This window comes from Ictalurus punctatus, chromosome 6 (genome assembly GCF_001660625.3).
Source record: "Ictalurus punctatus breed USDA103 chromosome 6, Coco_2.0, whole genome shotgun sequence".
NCBI lineage: Eukaryota > Metazoa > Chordata > Actinopteri > Siluriformes > Ictaluridae > Ictalurus > Ictalurus punctatus.
The window spans coordinates 33,786,387-33,799,337 of record NC_030421.2 but is presented as its reverse complement, the minus strand read 5'-3'; the positions used below and the strand labels follow the sequence as shown (position 1 = coordinate 33,799,337).

The following is a 12,951-nucleotide window of genomic DNA, read 5'->3' as shown; positions in this document are numbered from 1 at the left end:
CGTCTCCTCGTCGCTGATGGTTCCGACTGTGTATAATTAGCTACGCCCACCTTCTAGCACTTGCAGGCGCTCGCGCTGCTGAAACACAGGTGAAGCTTTATGCTATGTGCTGTTATCTCTCTCTCTCTCTCTCACTATATATAGATATCTATATCACACCATAATAGCTCAGATTTCCACATAGAGAAGAATTTCACCGAGCGGGTGAGTAAATGTGTCATTTTAATGATTTTTATTTGTGAACTAACCTGACCGCTTTGATGTGACGAGTTAGAAATACGTTTGTTTTTCTAAACTCATACCTGCACTATAGAGATGTAGTTAAAGGCTACGTCTGAAATTGCGTGACAGTGTGTATTAATCAGTTTGTGTTTATTATGATTACAATCCCGGATATACTATATCCGCCATATTGGCATTGTCATGTGACCTTCGACGTTATCATAAACACAAATCTTAAACAAGTTAACAATTTATTCGGGTATTATTTTTTAAAAAAAGTCTCGTTTAACAAAGGTTTAATATTTAAAAAGAGCCGACGCTGTTTGTTTCCTGAGCTCGAGCACCAGTCCCGTTGCATTATGGGATGTTTGACCCGCGCAGTGTGTATCAGTTCCATACCGCAAAATCTCGCCGGAACTAGTAAATCATCCGGGTATTTCTCTGATACTGAGAATTCAGATATACAATTCATACTGCTTTTCTCCTACTATATAGTAGATAAATATGCGGTTTCGGACGCAGCCAATGTTTTTTTTTAAACGATGATGGCGGCCTAGCTTAGAATCTGCGCAGAGCTGACTCCTGTTTACTAGCGTGTTTGTTTATGAATAGTTTGAAAAAAAAATTCTAATTTGAAATAAAATTTCTGTACAGGTCTCGGGTGAGAAAACACACTTATTAAAATGAACCTGATCTAAATTAACAACTATCTTAAAATTAGGACGCAAAACATTTTTTTTATTAATGACTTGTATTGAATGTAATATTATATTAAGTCATGTTATAAACTTATAAAAATGAGATGATGAGTTATAAGATTAAAAATGGGATCTGTAATGTGTAAAGTTATACCCAGTGGTTATTCGAGCATAATACTCTAAAGGTGCAGTTGTGGATTATAAAACACCAGACAAACCATAACTCCATGTCCTTTTATGGTAATGTTTACTATAAAAACAATGCGTCCAAAAATGTAAATGTACACAACATTCTACTTTATCCAAATGTATTCCTTCAGCTGGGGCATGTTTGGAGTCTGAAGTTGTGGTCAGATGTTCAGACTAATCACGAGACTCCGCTACCTGAGCCTGTAGAATAATAATAATAATAATAATAATAATAATAATAATAATAATAATAATAATAATGAGCGATCTTCATACTCCGAACATGTCCCAGCTGACGGAGTGCATTTGTGTTAAAGATGGCTGGTGTGTGATGGTTGTAATGTGATGCCCACTCCTCACACTGTTCTTCTTTTGTTAAGGAGAAGAAGAGAAGTCAGAAGATGAAGTCAGATGACATTTATAATGACCGTTTAAAAAACAAAACAAAAGCAGAGTTGCTTGCTAATGCTAATGGTGATGTGTGAAGCTCCCGTGATGGTGTGTAGCATTTATGGGCAGAGGGACAGGATGAGGGGAAGAAGGAAGCAGTTGAAGGCAGACACACATGAAGTGGAAGAAAGAAGAACAGAGGGGGTTGAAGTAATGACGTTAACGTGAAGTTGTCCACTCTCAGTAAATATGATTGTATGTGTCTGTCCTTCACGTGCATGCTCTCTACACACACACATACTGATCATCAGCAGGCATGTGCCCATCATCTACACACTACTGCACCACCACCATGATCCCTTCAGGAAGTAGGCTGCTCAGGTAGGAGTTAGCTTCCTCTACTCGCTAGGCTTTGACCATGTTGGAGTCCCTTTCCATGAATGGACAGATTGTGTAACAGGTGGAGTTGATAAACTGGTGTTGGGAGGTGGATGTTTACATTTAACATACAGTTGACTCAGGATACCATTGAGCAGTCCAGGGTCAGGAATCCAAAAGCTTAGGTGTGGTGTAAATATGAACTCAAAACCTTCTGATGGGATTTGATGCAACACCTTCAGGGGAGACTGTGGCCTGAACTTAGCTGTAGATCATGCTTTACTGTTATCATCAGCATGCCGTTAATAATGAGCACATAGTAACTAATTGTATTCAGAACCAGAGGGGGTATTTAGGTTTGGTTCTCTAAGGTTCCTCACTTTAGGCATCCAGTCCCATGATCCTGCTCCCCAGAGAACAGGGTGAGTAATGATGGTGGACAGAACTCTCCAACAAAGCAGGAATACACATTTACATCTGATCCTGTAGCTTGTACATCAACACATGCCTTACATAAACAACATGGGCACAGTGAAGACTGATTTCAGAGCCACATTGATACCTATTAGGTTTCATCCTACACACCTGTATGTACAACTAACTGTGTGTGTGTGTGATTGGTTTAGGAGTCTCGCTCGGAGTCGAGGAGTGTGAGTCCACGAGGTTCACACAAATCCCTGGCACACTCGCCCGCTCACTCCAAGCGTGACTCGTGCTCCAAATCACACTCCCGGTCGTGCTCCAAATCAGAGTAAGTCCTCACGTTAGCACCTCATCATCAAGAATGTTTATTAGAAGTGTGCAGTGGTATGGAGAACACTTCTGTCCTGTATCTCCAGTTGTTAGGATGCACTGCCTTGCACAGGTTGAAGTTTTCACTGCACTCAGAGTGCTTGGCTTAAAGGTGCAATACTCAGTTTATTTCTTATACAAAATACCTGCAAGATGCAAAAAAAATAAATAAATCATGCAAATGTCAAAACCCACCTACTTCTCTGTTAGAGAGCGAATCTTACCTAATGCTCCTTGAATAATTAGTCCTGTCCGAAAGTATTGGAACAGCAAGGCCAGTTCATTATTTTTCCTATATACTGAAGACATTTGGGTTTGAGATAAAAAAATGAGACGATGGATCAGAATTTCAGCTTCATTTCCTGATATTTACATCTAGACGTTTTAAACAACTTAGAACATGGCACTTTTTGTGTTCCCATGACTAGAATTGAGAACATGCAGCTTCCAGGTAATTTTATTTCTTCTGGATTTTACCCTGTGAGCCTTTCCCCTGGTTCCCTGTACCTCGTTCTGTTTGTGGAGTTCAGGGCCGTTATCTGAACGGCACTACCTGCCTGATCCCTGAGGTCTCGTACTTCATCTCTCTCTACAGCTCTCGTTCTCATCGCAGTTCTCGGAGGAGCTACAGTCACTCACGCTCTTGCTCTCGGCGCTGTCGCTCACGCAGCCGCTGCTACAGCAGGGATTCGCGGCGCCGTCGCTCTCGCAGCTCCTCACACTCCCCCATGAGCAACCGCCGGCGACATGTAGGCAACAGGGTGAGTCTTCAACACGTGATTATTGGTGATTGGTCAGTAAGCCGTAGCCCCTACCGCTCGTCAGCGAGGGCTTGTTGGAGAAATGCTTCAGCTGTGGTTTCACGCCGTGGTCTGTTGTGATGTTTTGTAGGCGAACCCTGATCCAAACACGTGTTTAGGAGTGTTTGGGTTGAGTTTGTACACCACAGAGCGAGATCTGCGGGAGGTCTTCTCAAAGTACGCCCCGCTTACGGACGTGTGCATCGTCTACGATCAGCAGTCGCGCCGCTCGCGAGGGTTCGCCTTTGTTTACTTTGAGAACAAAGAGGACTCGCAGGAGGTGGTTCACTTTCTGTTAAAACAACCAAACACGGGACATACCAAAGTCCATTGCTGTTTACACCATACGCCACCATACTAACCTTAACACGGACACTTCATTGCCACCATGTTCGTTCTGTACGTGTAGGCTAAAGAGAGGGCAAACGGGATGGAGCTGGATGGCCGCAGGATCCGAGTGGACTTCTCCATCACCAAGAGACCACACACCCCTACTCCGGGGATCTACATGGGCCGACCCACATAGTGAGTGTGTCAGGTGTGTCATTCGAGTACAGGTGTATTAGGGGGTGGTGTTAACCATGTGTGCATGTTACAGTGGAGGTGGAGGTCACAGTCTGAGTCGGCGTCATGATTATTACGATCGAGGCTATGATCGCTATGACGACCGTGATTACTACAGCAGATCGTACAGGTGAGACTGAGCATGCTCAGAACAACACATCACACAACACATTTTACTCAGATTATTAATATTTTAACAGATTACACTAATGTGTGTGTTACAGGAGGAGGTCTCCGTCTCCGTACTACAGCCGTGGTGGATATCGCTCACGTTCACGCTCTCGCTCCTACTCCCCCCGTGAGTCTCTCACACACACACGCTCTCGGGTGTTATTCTGTATACTTCTGTCTAGTGTTTACATTTTTATAAAGACCACAATGAAATAAATATATACAGTATTTTTAAGAAATGAAAAAACTGTAGTGAAAAGTAACAACTGTGTTAAACGGTAAACAATAAATAAACAAAACCTAGAATTTTTCTAATTTATTTATAATTATTGTCCTGAATGAGAGTATCAGAAACGGATAACTATCTTGCTTAATATTTGTTTATATCTTTATACATTTTTGAAGATTTATTTATATATATACATTTTTTTTTCTCTTAAATGAGAATTTTGTTAGATGTCTTTGCTTTTTTTTTTTTTTTATTAATTTCTTTAAAAATATTTTCTCTGCTGAATCTCATCTACATTTATTTATTTCCCCTCAAAAGCTGATTTTATTATAATTCATGTTTATTACTGATTATCCAGCATGTGTAGTTTAGATGTGATAAACAGCATCCTGGTTTTCTCCCTCAGGTCACTACTAATCCCCGTCCCGTCTGTGATGATGAGGATGATGTGTTTAATGGAGCTGAGAGTGTGGAGTTCAGACGGCTGTAGCCGTGTGTGTGTGTGTGTGTGTGTGTGTGTGTGTGTGTGTGTGTGTGTGTGTGTGTGTGTGTGTTAGTGTGTGTGTGTTAAAGCTGATGGTTTTCTCAATAAATCAGTTTATGCCACACCACTGGGTCTGTTCCTCACTGTGTCTCTGATACAAAATACACACTAATTCATGAACATCTTTCTCTCTTGAAGTTAATAAGAAAAAACAATTTATGTGTGTTCTTAAGAAACAAAGAAGTGTAAACTCCTCTTTGATGAAGATGTGGGAAAACTTAATTACAGCTTCACCTCTGACTGTTACACAGCGCTGACATTGGAGACTCCTTCCTTACAGAACACTTCACATCAACAATTACACACGTTTGTACTGTTTATGAGGAGTGTCCGCTGTACACGCCTATACATGTGTACATGTCTAAAACACAACCCTGCACTGAAATAATATTAGTATTAACGCTGGCTTTTCATTGTTTTGTTCCACTTTTATTAAAGTGCACAGTTAATGTTATGTAAACAATTTTATTCTCTAACGTGAAGAGTACACGCTGGTTAGAGATGTAGACCTGATCATGTGACCTAATCAGGAACGAGTAACTTCTATATTTGCAGAAATATTTACAAACCAAAAGGGTTAAAAAAAACTCCACTTTTAATCACTTCCAGAACAAAGACTTCCTCTCATATCATTTTATTAATAAACTGAATCTTTGCTGATCATTCAGCAGATAAACAGGATTGTATTACAAGTTGATTTGAAGTGTTTCTATTTGTCCATTTATCATGTGATCACATGATGTTAAAAAATAAAACAAAAACAAAACTATACAAACACACCATATTATAATGTAACATTGCACGTCGTATACAAACCCACACATTTAAAAGTGCGTTGTAAACTGAGTCTGCATGCACGAGTGTGTGTGTGTGTGTGCAAGAGTGTAGTGTACATCAGCGATCTTTGTGCTCTGGGTGTGTGTATGCTGTGTGTGTGTTTCTATAGCGATGGATGAGTGCGGATGGCAGCAGGGCAGCGCAGGCGATGAGCAGCAGCTTCAGCACCACACTCCACGACAACACGTCATCCAGAGACGACAGGTCAGACAGGACCACGCCTGTCTGTACACACACCAGGTTATATGGCATCAGACCTACACACACAGCAGGATATATGGCATCAGACCTGAAAAAATCTGAAAACTTTCTTCTTTCTGAAATATCATCTCTCACCTGGTCTCTGATTTACAGAAATGCATGTGATTGGCTGAAACAAGGCCATATGGAGGATTTATAGAGTATTTAATCAGCTCGGTCGGCTGGAACACTTCACCGAGTCCGTATTCTGAGTGTGCTTCACCTGATCCTCCGCTCCACAGTCTACAGTCTAGCTCTAATTACTAGCTTTACTGGTTTCACTAACTCCACGTCCACAGAGCTGATAGAGGAGAACCGAGCGACTTTACTGGACTGTTTCACTGCTGTACACATGTGCTGTGTGTGAGTGTGTGTGTGTGAGAGAGATAGAATGGTACCGATGAGTACAGAGAGGGAGAAGTATGCAAGCGGGATGTTGACGATCGGAGAACTCATGTTGAGGAACCAGTTTGGACTCATGGGGAACAAACGCAGGAACAACAGGAAGAAGAACAAACTGCTCTGGTTCTCCTCCACCTACACACACACACACACACACACAGTTTGTACAGAGCAGATTGTATATGTGTGGAACACTTCCCTCCTAGGTTCCAGTTCCTAGCTCTGGGTACTAGTTGTTAGATATGCTTACATAGTTCCTCTAGTTCACTAGTTCCAGTTCCTGAAGGGATTTTAGATCCTACTTCCCAGGTTCTAGTTTGTACTCCTAGATCTCCTGCTTTACTACTCCGTTTTTAGATCCAACAGTTCCTCGATACTGAGTTCTAGTACTAGTTCCCCATAGCTCCTAGTTCTCCTTCTCGTTTATCCACTTCATAATTTCCATAGTTTACTAGTTTTTAGTGAGAGTTCCTGCAGTTCCTGTTTACTATTCCAAAGTTTATCATTTCCAAAATTGAACAGTACCCTAAGATCCAGTGTGACACACCTTTCTCTGCAGCTGGGCGACTCTCTCTGGGAAAAAGCGGACGATGTGCTGCTTGCCGAAAAACTGTGAGAGCAGGAAACACATTGAGGCTCCTACAGTGGTGAGAACACAGCACAGCACCAGACCCAGCCAGGGTCCAAACAGCGCCCCTGCCAGTATGTTCTGCGCGCACACACACACACACACACCACGCAGAAACAACCGTGAAGTCTGGGAATCAGTGGATTATATCACATAAACATGTAGTGTAACACTGTTATCTCTGTCTGTGTGTGTGTGTGTGTACCAGTAGCGATGACCCTGGGATGGCGAAGGCCTGTTTGTACAGGTAAGCACTGGAGAAAAGGAGCAGGATGAAGCCACCGTGTTGCAGCTTATAGAACCGTAACAACCTGGCCATCTGCTTTAACTCCTGCAGATCGGACGGGAACTTCAAGCTGACACACACACACACACACACACACACACACACACACACACACACACACAGTATTAGGATATACTAGGGGTATGTTAATGAAACCTCATTTAACTTGTTAATGTCCTTTCTGCAGTTCCTGTACCTTCACCTCCTCACTAGTATGTAGTGTTTACTTCTAATTCCCAGAATATTATCATATTAACTGGTTCTAGTTCCCATAATTCCAGATCCTATACACTAGGATATATCTTAACTATTAGAAGTTCTGATATTAAAACCAGGAAACCAACAGAAGCCCGGTGTTATGATGATGTAGTGCAGGTGTCAGAGCTACAGGAACATTAACAGGGCTTTACTCTGAACCCTGTGTAGGATACAGGATTTGGGACACAGCCGGACAAACAGAAGAATTAATCCACATTATTTCCCTTAAATGAATATATATCTGATTTATTGAGATTATTTGAATGAAACGACAGTGTGTAAGTTTGAGTGCTAACTGACCCGATAATTTCCCTCTCTCCTCCGGGGTCTCCCTCCCCTTCCACTCGGTTTTGTTTGGTGAGCCGCGGTACAGGAGGGAGATAAGAGGCCAGACAATACAGATATAAAGTAGAAATTAAAATGACGCCTCCTAAACCCAGAACGGAGCGCATGGTTCCGACAACACTCAACCAGGAAGTGTGAAGCAAGGGGGCGAGCCATGAACAGGTCACGTGACTGTGTGCAGCCAGTTGGAATTCGTGCTCACTTTCAACGTTGAAAAAGTTTTGAAATGTTTCAGAACATCTGTCGAGAACATCATTATTGCGCTGATTAAATAAATAAACTGTAAACGTAATTAAAATGTATATTTAAACTAAAATAAATAAAATAAAAACTAACACAAGCGAGGGAAAACGAAAAAAATAATAGCACACAAATATATATATAAAGAGTTTTTATTAGATTTTTTTAGGTTTAAAAATATATTTTACTAATATAAAGTAAAAAAATGCACTTGTTTGGATATATTAATAATTTTGATTCTCGAGTTTATGGACGCCACTTGCTGGAGAGCGAAACAGTTCTGCGCAGATTGATTTCTTCATTCTCGTAGGTGTAACTCTATGCGCAGGTTCTGCGCAGTGCTGCAGCGCCTGAACGCACCTTCACCTCTTCACTAGTTGGCCCAGAGTAACACTACATGCGGACTTTTACCTGCTGCTGTGCTTCTATTAAAGAAGGAAAACATGATATCACTGTGGAGTTTGTGAACGGACCAAAGTCCTGTTCTTTTAAAACTAGGTACAAGTTCCACAGACAGCAGTGTGTCAGTCAAACCGAGGTAGAGTTTATTCTTTAACTGCAGTTTGGACGCAATGGCTCGGTACACGCGCGTGAATTGATCAATCGCTTTGATCACTCTGACTAACCCACCTGTGAACGCGCTCAGGTGAGTCTAACCCATCCAGCTGAGAGAGAGAGAGAGAGAGAGAGGGAGAGAGGGAGCTGTCAGACAGTAATGTTTACACTAACGCGCACTCACCCTTATTAAAGGTGTGTTAATAAATATGCTGATGAGTGCACTCAGGTGTGTTAGAGCAGGTCAAATCTCTGCACCGCTGCAAAATTAGATCCCTGTTATAGTCTCTCTCTCTCTCTCTCTCTCTGTCTCTCTCTGTCTCTCTCTGTCTGTCTGTCTGTGTGTCAGTGCTGCAGTAAGGAGGGGAATAGTGGAGTCGGTGAGCCGGGCGCTCAAGGACGAGCAGGTGAAGGCTGTGGTGTTCTGTGGAGAGAATGAGAAGTTTTGTGGAGGTTAGAGAACACTGATGTAGCATATACAGGGCGGATTTAGTGATTTGGGGATCTATGCAAAATATAGGAATGGGGCCCTCATTTCAATGTTTTAACATCAATATTTATTTTTTTGTTGTACACTATATAGTACTTATAGTGTGTTTGTGTGTGTGTGTGAACTTGTAGGAGCAGACATTAAGGAGTTTTCGGCCTCCGTGTCCGGTCCTCCTCTGGTTCCAATGATCCACTCTATGGAGGCTGGAGAGAAGCCGATGGTGGCAGCCATAGAGGGCGTGGCTCTGGGGGGAGGACTGGAGCTAGCGCTCGGCTGTCATTATCGTGTCGCTAACACTAAAGTAAAACACACACTCACATACACGGGATTATACAAGGTGGTATGACGGTGAGTTGTTGCAGTGTGTGTGTGTGTGTGTGTGTGTGTGTGTGTGTGTGTGTGTGTGTGTGTGTGTGTGTGTGTGTTTCAGGCCCGTTTGGGTCTCCCTGAAGTGACCCTCGGTTTACTTCCTGCTGCTGGAGGAACTCAGCGTCTTCCTCGACTCATTGGCATCCCTGCAGCCCTGGAGCTAATCACCACAGGTCTCTCTCTCTCTCTCTCTCTCTCTCTCTCTCTCTCTCTCTCTCACACTCACACACACACACACACACACACACATGCGTGGCATAATCATTGTAATGTGTGTGTTTCATCAGGTCGCCACGTTTCGGCTCAGGAAGCTCTGCAACTCGGCATGGTGGATCAGGTAACTGAGGGGAATGCTGTGCAGGCTGCCATGGAGCTCGCTCTCAGTGTAATAGGTGTGTGTGTGTGTTGTGTATATGTTGTGTGTGTGTTGTGTATATGTTGTGTGTGCATATTGTGTGTGTGTGTGTGTGTGTATTTATTGTGTGTGTGTTACAGGTCACCCATTAAACCCTTGCAGGTTGAGTCTGCGAGCCCCTGTGTGGGCGCCAGATGTGGACGGTGTATGTGATGCGGCTTTAGCCCAGGTGAAGCAGCGTTCTCGTGGAGTGATGGCTCCGGTGGCGTGCGTTCAGGCCGTCAGAGCAGCGGCCATGTTGCCTTATGGTAAAGGAATGGAGAGAGAGAGGCAGCTGATGGACACGCTCTTTAGGTCTGGCCAGGCTCAAGCCATGCAGTATGCCTTCTTTGCTCAGAGGAATGCTGGGAAATGGATTCTTCCTAACAGGGCGCAGTGGAACAACACCAAGGCCAGGGAAGTCCAACGAGCCGGAGTCATAGGCACGTATCTAGAAAGTGCCATTCAGATAGTCCATCATTCAAATAAACATTATCTTATTTGAGTTTAGCAGTTTCCCCGAAGTGACTAAATGTTGGTATCTGTTCCTCCCTTAGGTCTGGGCACCATGGGTCAGGGCATCGCTGTATCCCTCGTTAAAGCAGGAATCTCTGTAGTTGCCATAGAGACGGATACAAAGCAGTTGGAGTGGGGTAAGAAGGCGGTGACGGCCATGCTGCAGAGAGATGCTCAAAGACGAGGAGTCAGTCCTCCGTTACACCTCCTGACGTTCACTCTCTCCTTCCACCAGCTGAGGGATGTGGACCTGGTCATCGAGGCTGTGTTTGAGGACATGAACCTTAAAAAGCGTGTTTTTAGCGATTTGTGCAAAGTGCTGAGGGTGAACGCGCTAATCTGTACCAACACGTCAGGGCTGAACGTGGACGAGCTTGCGGCGGTGACCGATCGACAGCCCCTGGTGGTTGGGATGCATTTTTTTGCTCCAGCTCATGTCATGAAGCTTCTCGAAGTTGTTTATGGATCCAGGTCGTCTCCTGAAGCTGTTGCTACGGCAATGGCACTTGGAAAGAGAATAGGAAAGGTGTGTGTCACTGTAGGCAACTGTTCTGGGTTTGTTGGTAATCGCATGCTGAAGCTTTATCTGGATCAGTCTGTCTACCTGCTGGAGGAAGGAGCCACACCTGAGCAAGTGGACCAAGCTCTCGAGGAGTTTGGATTTGCCATGGGAATCTTCAAAGTGGGCGATCTTTCTGGTTTGGATGTTGGATGGAGGGTTCGGAAGGCTTCTGGTTTGATCGGTCCTGACGTCGACCCAGTAAAGCCTTCAAGATGGCGGCTTGGACGGAGATACTGCCCGCTTCCTGACATGCTGTGCCAACAGGGACGCTTCGGACAGAAAACGGGCCGTGGATGGTACCTCTACGACTCTCCTGGGTCAAAAGAAGCAAAGTCTGATCCGGAGATCCAAAACTTCCTGGAGGATTACAGGCGTAAATATGGGATCATACCACGTCGCATCACCTCACAGGAAGTGATCGAGCGATGTGCCTTCATTTTGGCCAATGAGGGATTCCGTATCCTGGAGGACGGGATAGCAGCAGGTCCAGAACACATAGACGTGATCTACTTGTTCGGTTACGGATGGCCAAGACATCGCGGAGGTCCGATGTTTTATGCTTCTCAGGTCGGTTTGTCTGTAGTGCTGGAGAAACTGGAGCATTATCACCGCGTTCACCCGGACGTGCCGAGTCTGGAGCCGAGCCGCTTACTGAGGAGGCTGGTGGCTGAAGGAAGTCCACCGATACAACAGTGGAAGAGTCATATCAAGAACCTGCGCAGTCACCTGTGAAGAGTCATATCAAGAACCTGCGCAGTCACCTGTAAACCAGATGATAAATGCTCTTTTATGATGATTAATGCTGATCTTTTTAGGGCTATTTTGTTTCACTGTGTTCTGTTCTATATGGTTCTGTTCCCTCCTTCCTGAGGAGGAAAAGTTTATGGTGGACATTTAAAATAGTAAATTCAGTCATTCGTATAAAAATGTTAAGTCATTCAGTTTGGTTCTGTTTCTATTTTGTTCGGTTTCTAGTTGGTTCTGGTGTGTCAGTGGTGTGAGGTAGCGTGTGCTGATCTGCAGTCTCTGTTGAGTGTAAAGCATTAGTATGTGAGACGGTACTGCGCTATAATCATCAGGTACTCCATAGTCCACTACACTGGACAGTACAAGTGCGTAGTGTCTGATTAGAGACAGAGGGAGGATCGCTGACTGACAGACCTTTATTTATGTATTTTTTTTTTTATTTTAAACACCGAGCATTAACCATAAGCCCTATTCAGATGGGATTAAATGTACATGAGGTCCTGGGGTAATTTCCTATTTTACTGGAGCTCCTCTGTGATTTTATTTCTGTCAGGATCAGTTCTTTGTCCTTCCTCCTCTGAGAAAATTACAAGCTGAATAACCTGCTGTTTTTCACCAATCTCGGTGCTGGTCTGATCATTTCAGTTCAGATACACACGTGTGATTTCCTTTGCAGATGTCGCTTCATGTTTGAAAAAAGATATTTGACTGAGTCACTGCTCTGGTCCTCAGTTCCTCCAGGATTTTGTGATTGCATGAATTAATGCAAAAATAAAGGAAACTCTGCAATATTCAGAGGAGCTTGCGATTTTTCAAAATTACCGCAGATTTTCCACAGATTTGGGCCAAGATACGTCATGTGACGTCATCACAACGCACGTTCAGCTAAATCCTAACCCTAGCCCTAACTCTAACCCTAGCCCTAACCCTAGCGCTGCTGTTTATCAGTTATTAAACACGTCCCAAGTCATCAAACGAAAAATAGATGATTCTTGAATATTTTGTGATTTTAATTGTGTGAATTAGTGCTGGAACTTTGGTTCCACCACAAACTGAAATATGAGGCAGCGTCTGGTCTCTACTCCAGCTCCTCTTCGACCACTTG

General features: G+C 43.6%; 3 protein-coding genes across 4 annotated transcripts in view; 2 read left to right on the top strand and 1 right to left on the bottom strand.

Moving 5' to 3' along the window:
• The first annotated feature begins 220 nt into the window (after positions 1 to 220).
• On the top strand, positions 221 to 4,996 carry tra2b (transformer 2 beta homolog). The gene is made up of 8 exons (XM_017469440.3): positions 221 to 1,754; positions 2,504 to 2,628; positions 3,265 to 3,430; positions 3,561 to 3,749; positions 3,879 to 3,994; positions 4,068 to 4,163; positions 4,258 to 4,331; positions 4,840 to 4,996. The coding sequence occupies exons 1-8, from the start codon at positions 1,749 to 1,751 to the stop codon at positions 4,848 to 4,850; spliced, it is 783 nt and encodes a 260-aa protein (XP_017324929.1). The 5' UTR covers positions 221 to 1,748; the 3' UTR covers positions 4,851 to 4,996.
• Positions 4,997 to 5,595: 599 nt separating this feature from the next.
• On the bottom strand, positions 5,596 to 8,082 carry tmem41aa (transmembrane protein 41aa). Its single transcript, NM_001200815.1, is given in 5 exon segments — positions 5,596 to 6,071; positions 6,453 to 6,591; positions 7,004 to 7,165; positions 7,290 to 7,440; positions 7,929 to 8,082. Coding segments are annotated over 5 exon segments (804 nt in total). The 5' UTR covers positions 8,081 to 8,082; the 3' UTR covers positions 5,596 to 5,871.
• Positions 8,083 to 8,574: 492 nt separating this feature from the next.
• ehhadh (enoyl-CoA, hydratase/3-hydroxyacyl CoA dehydrogenase) overlaps positions 8,575 to 12,951 on the top strand; it is a 4,991-nt gene continuing 614 nt past the window's right edge. The window contains exons 1-7 of one of the 2 annotated variants that reach the window (XM_017469437.3): positions 8,576 to 8,859; positions 9,118 to 9,221; positions 9,390 to 9,559; positions 9,689 to 9,800; positions 9,915 to 10,019; positions 10,123 to 10,464; positions 10,579 to 12,951. The exon at positions 10,579 to 12,951 is cut by the window's right edge and continues 614 nt beyond it. In XM_017469437.3, the coding sequence (XP_017324926.1) occupies positions 9,443 to 9,559; positions 9,689 to 9,800; positions 9,915 to 10,019; positions 10,123 to 10,464; positions 10,579 to 11,831 (1,929 nt within the window). In that variant the 5' untranslated portion in view covers positions 8,576 to 8,859; positions 9,118 to 9,221; positions 9,390 to 9,442 and the 3' untranslated portion in view covers positions 11,832 to 12,951. Of the gene's footprint in view, positions 8,860 to 9,117; positions 9,222 to 9,389; positions 9,560 to 9,688; positions 9,801 to 9,914; positions 10,020 to 10,122; positions 10,465 to 10,578 lie in introns of both variants that reach the window. The other variant, XM_053680620.1, reaches the window with a different exon arrangement.

What these genes read in the sequence shown, in the direction of transcription:
- tra2b (XM_017469440.3), top strand. An exon ending in GGCGACATGTAGGCAACAGG is followed by an intron (nt 3,431 to 3,560) that starts GTGAGTCTTCAA and finishes GATGTTTTGTAG; the next exon opens with GCGAACCCTGATCCAAACAC. An exon ending in TACATGGGCCGACCCACATA is followed by an intron (nt 3,995 to 4,067) that starts GTGAGTGTGTCA and finishes TGCATGTTACAG; the next exon opens with TGGAGGTGGAGGTCACAGTC.